The 8276-nt window shown below is 47.2% G+C and overlaps 1 protein-coding gene across 2 annotated transcripts; it reads left to right on the top strand.

The window, feature by feature from the left end:
- The first annotated feature begins 414 nt into the window (after positions 1 to 414).
- Positions 415 to 7819, top strand: CBLN4 (cerebellin 4 precursor). 2 transcript variants are annotated; one of them, XM_073883929.1, is made up of 4 exons: positions 415 to 1767; positions 4761 to 4877; positions 6505 to 6640; positions 7049 to 7819. In XM_073883929.1, exons 1-4 carry the CDS (start codon positions 1477 to 1479, stop codon positions 7069 to 7071), a joined length of 567 nt encoding a protein of 188 aa, XP_073740030.1. In that variant the 5' UTR covers positions 415 to 1476; the 3' UTR covers positions 7072 to 7819. The 2 variants fall into 2 exon arrangements, with proteins under 2 accessions (XP_073740030.1, XP_025709200.1); XM_025853415.2 differs by having other exon boundaries at positions 6505 to 7819.
- Positions 7820 to 8276: the final 457 nt, after the last annotated feature.

The following is an 8276-nucleotide window of genomic DNA, read 5'->3' on the forward strand; positions in this document are numbered from 1 at the left end:
GTTTCGGAGGACTTATTCTTGCCCTGTTAACTCTCTCTCACTCTTCCTCTGGCCTGGCTTGGGGTGGGTTCGCGGTGTGGGTGGGAAGGCGCGCGCCCCTGCAGCGTCTGAGGCTCGTCTTCCCCCAGCGGAAGGCATCGGGCACCTCCTCCCAGCGGCCCCCGCCGGCTTTGGTCCGCCCCGAGGCTCCCCAGAGCTCGCCAGGCGCCAGGGCTCCTTGGGGCCGGCTCTGGGCCAGCCGCGGTCGGGACGCCGGCGGGTCCCCAGGTCCCGGGCAGCACGCCGCCGGCTGCACGGCCCGCGCTCGGCTCGGAGAGCGCTCGGCGGCGGAGTCCGGCGCTGGGGAGGGGCGAGGAGAGCCGCAGCCCCCTCTGCCCGCCCAGACCGAGGAGGGGCGAGCAGGCGCGGAGCTGGGCGAGCGCGGGGCTGTGCGCGCGTCTCTCTGGGCACACACTCTCCGCGCCGCGCGCTCCCCGGGTTGGGTGGCCTCGGACCTCGGCGGACAGCAGCGGTGTGAGCCGCGCTTGCTCCGGGGTGCGTTCAACGCCGGGCGGGAGCCGCTCGCTGGGGTCACTCGACTCCTTCTCCCCGTCTCCCGGGAGCCAGCGGGGTGAGCTGGAGGCCGACCCGGGCGGACGCGGCGCTCCTATAAATAGCGCGCGTGTGCCCGCCTGGCGCCCTCCCGGCTGCGCGAGGACAGACAAAGTTGTGCGCAGGGACTCGGGGAGCGCGGCAGCGGCTGGAGAGGACCCCGCCGCCGAGCCGCCCTGCGCCCTGGAACTGATCCCGCGAACCGGTGCTCTCCGTGCCCGGGACCCGGCTGGCTGCTGTCTACCTGCCGACGTCCGAGAGGCGCCGAGGTGTGGGGAATTTTGGACGAGGCGAAAGTGGGAGTCGCCGGAGTCCTGGCGGTGAACACAGCCTCCCGTTCTTCTCAGTCCGGCAAACACCTTCTGCCTCTGTAATTCGTCCCTGCCGCAAGCCGGACGCGTACAGGACCGACAGCCGCGCCACTCGGCACCCACCTAGCCCCGAGGCTTTTCTCTGAGTCTCCTTTGTTTTTCCTGCTCCGTCGTTCACCTGGGGGTGCTTGGGTTTGGGGTGAGAATTTATTACCGTTTTCCTCTTTGACTTGTGAATGTGAGGGTTTGGTGACTTTTAGATGTCCAGGAACAAGGGTGGGTGCAGGGGCCCCAGGCAGGGCTGATTCTTGGGCGGAGGAGGGTGGGGCAGGGGGTTCTGCATGAGCTCCTTAAAGGACAAAGGTAACAGAGCCAGCGAGAGAGCGCGAGCGGAGACTTTGACTTCAAATCACAGAATTGGGGGAAGTGTGCGCGCCGCCGCCGCCGCCGCCGCCGTTCCTGCAGCGCTGTAGATCTAGCCACTGGCATCTTCCCGAGCGCCGGGGTCCCGGGGTTGGAGGCGAAGCGGGCGAGCGGGAGCGCCAGCCGGCTGCGGCTGCCCACGCGGCTCACCATGGGCTCCGGGAGCCGGGCGCTGTCCGTGGTGCCAGCCGTGCTGCTGGCCCTCACCCTGCCGGCGCTGCCCGTCTGGGCACAGAACGACACGGAGCCCATTGTGCTGGAGGGCAAGTGTCTGGTGGTGTGCGACTCGAACCCGGCCACGGACTCCAAGGGCTCCTCTTCCTCCCCTCTGGGGATCTCGGTCCGGGCGGCCAACTCCAAGGTCGCCTTCTCGGCGGTGCGGAGCACCAACCATGAGCCGTCCGAGATGAGCAACAAGACGCGCATCATTTACTTCGATCAGGTCAGACCCTGAGGGATGCAGGGCACCGGGTGTGTGTGTGTATGGGTGGTGGTGGTGGGGTGGAGGGGTCGATCTTCTGGCAGCCCAGAGACCCAGGCTGCCTGCTCAGGCTAAGTTGGTCTGACTGGGATGTGGGGGATCATTTCGGCGCTCGCCTTCCCAAATGGGTCTGGGCCTGGAACTTCTGTCTCTCCCACCACCGCCCCTGCCCGAATTCCCTCCTGGTCTCCGGAGAGAAAGGAGGGGGAGAGGCTGGGAGCGCAGAGCCCAGCCACAAGAGCTCGGGGCGAGTTTCACAGCAACAGGTCCATAGGAGCTGGCGGGAGTCTGGTCCCTGGACCTCGAAATCGCTTGGCCAGAGCTTGCCCCCCCCCCCCCCGTCCCCCGCTCAGACTCCTCTGCATGTGCCGCCCAGGCGGTTCCCGCGCGGTCCCCTCGCGGTCTCCGGATAAATGATTTGTTCCCCCCCCCAGGTGGAGAAGCTTCTCCCCAAGGAGAGCTTTGGGGTCCACGTTCTCTGCAGAGCTCTCGCAGGTGGCCGCCGAGGGTGGGCAGCGATGGCGTGGGTCAGGTCTCGCCCACCTTTCTGCTGTCAGGATCCCCTCGCACGCTGCAGGCGCTGCTGCAGCGGAAAGCATTTCTGTGGTACTTGGAGAAAAGTTGTGGAGGGAGAGGGAGGGCAGCCGCAGGGAGCTCCCATTGGGAAGCGCTGGGGAGCCGGTGCTCCCTGCCCCTGCTCCGGTCCTTTCAGAGAATTGCAAATTACTGGGGAAAGACAGATTTTGGGGTTGAGGGTAGGGGGTGGAGAGGAACTGATAAAATCTGTGGCTGGAGCTCTGGGGTTTGGCTGATGAGAAACCCCAGGGGTATCAACTTAGCTTTAGCAAGGAGTCTTAAAACTGGAAACTGACTCCGGGGTTGTAATTTCAACCCTAACAGCACCCAGAGTCTTTTAAATTCCATAGTCACTTGTGTAGTACACAGTTGTATGCAAAGACACATGTGTGGGAACACAGGTTAAGTGGTACTGCAGTGTGTGCCAGGGAAGGAAAGAGGTGATATTTCCATTCCTTACTTAATTGTTCCTAAGTAATGCACTCTCCAGCTGGCCAGGCAGAGAATGCTTCTCTGGGGCTTACTATCAGATAGCTATAATTTTTAAAGAATGAAGCAGCCCCTTTGGGGTTTTGGTGCAGTATTTTCCATCCTGATGGAAATAAAGTCTGGTTTATATTTAAACGCATTAATTAAATGTTGGACGTTGTGGACATGGCATTGTACAATGCCTTCTTTTCCATGACCTTTCCATCAATTAGAAGAGGAGAGGATTTGTTCTTCTGGTTGGGGAGCCATGCATCTCAGAGAGCACAAGACACATTTAGTTCTAAATCTGTATGTGCCGGGATGCTCCAATTACAATGTAGAGTCAACATCCAGCCTTGTGTGTAGTCAACACTAATCAGACATTTCCATTATTGCTAATGAATTATGCTACTTGTATCTGAGTCAGGAAGTCCCCGCTAAGTACCTAAAATTATTTTAAATGTGCTTGAAAAAAATCTTTGTAACAGCTCTGCGGGGGATTATTGCATAGCTGGTGATTGGTTGCTGAAAGATCATTGATCATCAGGTCAGAGAAAGAAATCTGAGGATTATTTGGAAGAAGGTGAACTCTCAGAATAAAATTATACACATACATGTATTTTAAGTCGAGGGTTGAACCTGGTACATCATCTTGACCCGCTACTATATTCTGGTGCATTGCTCAGAGGGGATAGTATGTTTTTAGGGAATTATGCAAAAGGCCCAATATTGGAACGAATGTAGTGTTTACAAGAGATAGTGACAGATTGCCACTGATACAGTGGAAATGTATCCTTATAGGGACATCCTCTGTTTTTGAATGCCAGTTATAGATTCATTTCTTGGAGAGAAATGGAATAAACCCCAGTCATTTTACAACTTCCCACCCCCAAACATTCTCTCTCTCCTTCTCATAGGAAGGGACTGACTTACGTGACATTTGCAAATTTGGTTTAAGAGGTCACTTATTGAAATTCAGAGTTAATCTCGTAAGCAGTAGAAACAGGCTGCACATCTTGGAATACAAAATGCATTGCTGCTTTCTTAGGAAATAGTGCCTTATTTTAGTTTTCATTTTTGACCCCTGAAGTTTAAATAGAGAGCAGGTGATTGAGAAGAAGATAACGGATAACACTGGCAGGAACACACGAAGGCCACCAATTTCACAGTCTGTCCTTATTCATGCTCTACTTTTGGCAGCCTGCAAAGGCTGAGTCATTGCCAAAATATTATAATTAAGGCCTAGATAGCACAGGACTGAAAAAATGGCATGGATCTTAGGAAAGGTTTGGCGGAGGCTCAGGGGAGGGCTAGGCATTCAGATTAGTCTGTACACTATTCAGTGTCATGGATTATGTCACAGGGTGGAGGGGGTGCCCAGGCCTCTATGTGATGTGTCCAGGAATGACTGCAGAGAGCCCATGGATGCCGATTGGCTGTCTTGGAAACGTCATCTCTGGACATTGCAAAGGCTTGTAGAGGATGGGAATATCAATACAGGGCAGATGCCTTTTATCTGACTCTCAAGGTAAAGCTAATATTTATAAGCCCTCCGTGTTACCTAGATGTTTCCAGAGCCATCAGGCCTTGCTGGAAATTGAGGCATGAATACAAAGCAGTTACTTTATTTGTTTCCTCTACCATTTAAAAGACAGCAAAACCTTCCATTACACAAATCTATTTTCCAAGTCACCAAAGAGGAAAAGAGTAGAACTCAATGTTTTATTCTCTGTGGTTTCTTAAACTACTTATGAAAGAAATAAAGCTAGAAAGAGAGAGAGAGAGAAAGAGACAGAGAGAGATAGAGAAAGAGAGAGGGAAGGAGGGAGGGGAAGATGGAAGGAAGGAAGGAAACTTACAGAAGAGATTATTGTTAATAATTTACTGTTACTTATTATTTTTATTTATAGATCCTAGTAAACGTGGGTAATTTTTTCACCCTGGAGTCTGTCTTTGTAGCACCAAGAAAAGGAATTTACAGTTTCAGCTTTCATGTAATTAAAGTCTACCAGAGCCAAACAATCCAGGTATGTGTTTTGACCTGCTCCCTCTCTACCCCCAAATGGCAGTGTTTATTGGCAGTGGGTTATGTATTTAAGTGTTTATCCAAAGATGTGTTTTCATTATAAAAATAAACAACCGTCTTTATAGCTTATTTTTAAAACACTTAATTTCCAATTTTCTTCTTTATTACATCCATTAAGGCTATGACAAGAAACATATAGAAAAATAAACCAAAGAAGGTATTACCTTAATAACAATGAACCATTTAGAAAACACGGCTTAGTTAAAAACTCAGTGGCACAAATTTCTTTATAAGATCTTGATTTCATTAAATGCCTGTGCAAAAATTATTTCAACTGGTAAGGAAGAAACTTGTAAGACTAGCAGAACTTTACAAGTACATATTAAATAAAGCAAATTTGCTATCATTGTTAGAAATTATGAGCTACAGGTAACCATTAGAAAAAATACACTTTTTACGAAAGGGTGTTCCTCTGCATATGCTTTAAATAGTTTATCCTCAGTTACTCTAAAAACTAGTGAATTCTTAGAAATTTCAGTTCCACAGTTAGCAACATATTTTGTGTTGTCCTTTCTCAGGTAATAGGCTTGACCTTACACTCAAAGACGAGTTCCTAGAATATTCAAATATGCTAACACCCAATAATACCAATGCGTGTCTATGGAATTCTAGCATTTTCTTTATCTTATGCTCAGTGTGTGTGTTGTATACTATGGCCACATGAAAGGTGGATTACATACTCTCCTACCGCTTTCACAGCTCCTAGCGAATGGGTAAATTGATCATCCTCAGATTTAATTTAGGCAGTACTTTCTTTTAACATAAAAGGAATGACTATCTAGTAAACAAACTTACTAGCGTGGAAAAGCTTTTCCCAAGCCCCAATATTTGGAAATTTATGTAATGTTTAACACAGTATAATCAAAACTGTAGTCGGGAGAAAATTTTGAGTTTATTATTTGTTAATAATTTTGAGTTTATTAATTATGTATTCCTTGCTAATTATCCATCATTAAAATCTTCACTATGGTGGTGATTATTATTTTTAATACACAATAAATGTACATTTATTATTTTTAATACACATTATCAGGGAAAAAAGAAAAAAACAGAACACCCCCCAACCCACACACACACACACACACACACACACACACACACACACACACATTTCATAATTTCAAATGATCTTCAGTACTATGCCTGTTGCAGGTTTAGTAACCTGAAAAATGTGTTGGTAGAATCTTGCTGTATCTGGGTTTATCAGAGCAAAGGACACTGGGCTTCTTTTTACTAATATACTGGGAAGCCTCAGGCTTGCTTCATTACCAAAAGATTGCTACTGAATGTGAGAAGTAAATAAAACAGCAAACTTAATTTATGTGTTGAAGGGAGGCCAGTTTTCCCAAGGGTAGGTTGCTCTCCATGGATGGTATTCTTTTGTAGGCGTTTCAGGAAATTTCTATGGGAGAAATTAAAAAAAAAAAAATCAGCTCAATAGACCTACTAAGTGCAGCCATTGCTGGGGATGAATTTACTGAACATCAGATGTTTTACCAGGTCTGTCATCTCCGACATTATTCATTAGCCCTGGTAGATGTTTTCAGTGATTTTTTTTTTCCTCATAGGTTAACCTGATGTTAAATGGGAAGCCGGTAATATCTGCCTTTGCCGGGGACAAAGATGTTACTCGTGAAGCTGCTACTAACGGTGTGCTTCTCTACCTGGATAAGGAGGATAAAGTTTACCTGAAACTGGAGAAAGGTAACTTGGTTGGAGGCTGGCAGTACTCCACGTTCTCTGGCTTTCTGGTGTTTCCCTTATAGGATTTGATTTCTCCGTGATGTTGATCCAGGGGAGGGGTGGCCCACCCCTGAGTTACTGGAAGATCATTTTCTCATCCTCGGATTGATGTCTTTTATCGGTTTCTCATGGGTTAATATGGATTCTCTTTAAGGATTCTAGGCCTGTCCGAACCAATACACAGTCTCACAGATTATTTTGTGTGTGTGTGCGTCTCTGTATACTCGGATGGGGACTCCCAGCAGACATAATATGTACCTGTGCTCAAGTGTAACAGTCAAAAGCTGTCTGCGAGGTTTATTCTGAATTTAATTTCCCGGAATCACTGAATTCGTTGCAGATGTGGAATTTTATTTCTTTGTTTTTAAGAAAAGACTGGCAACCGGGTCTAAGAATTAGAAAACTCTCAAGTTCTGACTTCAATCAACGTTTAGTGCGATACTGCCAAAGAACTGTGTGCTGTGTTGATATATTGATTACACTCATTTTTATTCCTTTGGAATCAGTTTGTTTTGTTCTCTTACAGTAACTGGGGATTGTTTTTCAGTGACTGGCTTTGTGTCTTCTCTACAAATAGGGTAATGAATGGCTCGCCTGCAAAGTTACCCTATGAGATCACCAACATGACTTCCCTTAACAAAAAAGAATGCTTCATAGTTGTATTTTAATTATATATGTGAAAGAGTCATATTTTCCAAATTATATTTTCTAATAGGAAGAATAGATCATAAATCTGACAAGGAAAAAGTTGCTTACCCGAGTTCTAAGTGCTCAGCCCCCAAACCTCCACCAAACCGCCCTCCTCCATGGGAAATCCTATACTTTCTTGCTCAGCTTGAATTAACATGATGGATAATAACCACTTTATTAAAAACCTAAGGGATTTTTTTCCCCTTAGACACGACCACTTTATTAACTGGAGATGGGATGCCCTTGTTTTAAATTATACCTATTTTTCAAGCCTTCTGTTGTGTTTGAAAGTATCATCTGGTTTTGCCTTAATTCCTTAAATTGTATATATTTATCTGTTTAGCTAATATTAAATCCAAATATCCCATATCTAAACTTAGTGCAATATCTTATTTTGTCTTTTGTACAGCTCATATGAATTCATAAAATTATTTATGTCTCTGTCATAGAATAAAGGTTAATATATGTTAGCTGAATTGTTTTGTCCTTTTGGTTCGGGAAATACGTATTCTCCGTGGTTTATTTCCCCCTTTTCACCAAACCTTCTTTCCTTCCCCCTTCTTGTTTCCATTTCCCGGAGTTTAAGAAAAGCTTTCTGAATCTGGGGGAAACCTTCTCTGAATTGGCGTGGGAAGGCTTCCCTGTGTTTAATCTGTTCTAATCCAGGAGTTGTCAGCCTGCCAAAAGAGAATCGACGGACTCCGTAAACTTTTCTTTCAGAAGGGACTTACTCTTAGGTAGTTAAGTTGAAAAAATTGGCTAAAATCTCCGGAGGGTGCTCAGTGAATGAGTGCGTGGCCATGGGTATAGAGACTGCTATTTTCAACATGAAGACTTCGGGGAAAAGTTCCACCCCCTTCACAACACTAAAAGACAAGTAGAAGATCACAGGTTTCTTTTGAGGAGG

The sequence above is a fragment of the Callorhinus ursinus genome, unplaced genomic scaffold (assembly GCF_003265705.2).
Source record: "Callorhinus ursinus isolate GAN/ISIS: 27379988/994484 unplaced genomic scaffold, GSC_fseal_2.0 scaffold53, whole genome shotgun sequence".
NCBI lineage: Eukaryota > Metazoa > Chordata > Mammalia > Carnivora > Otariidae > Callorhinus > Callorhinus ursinus.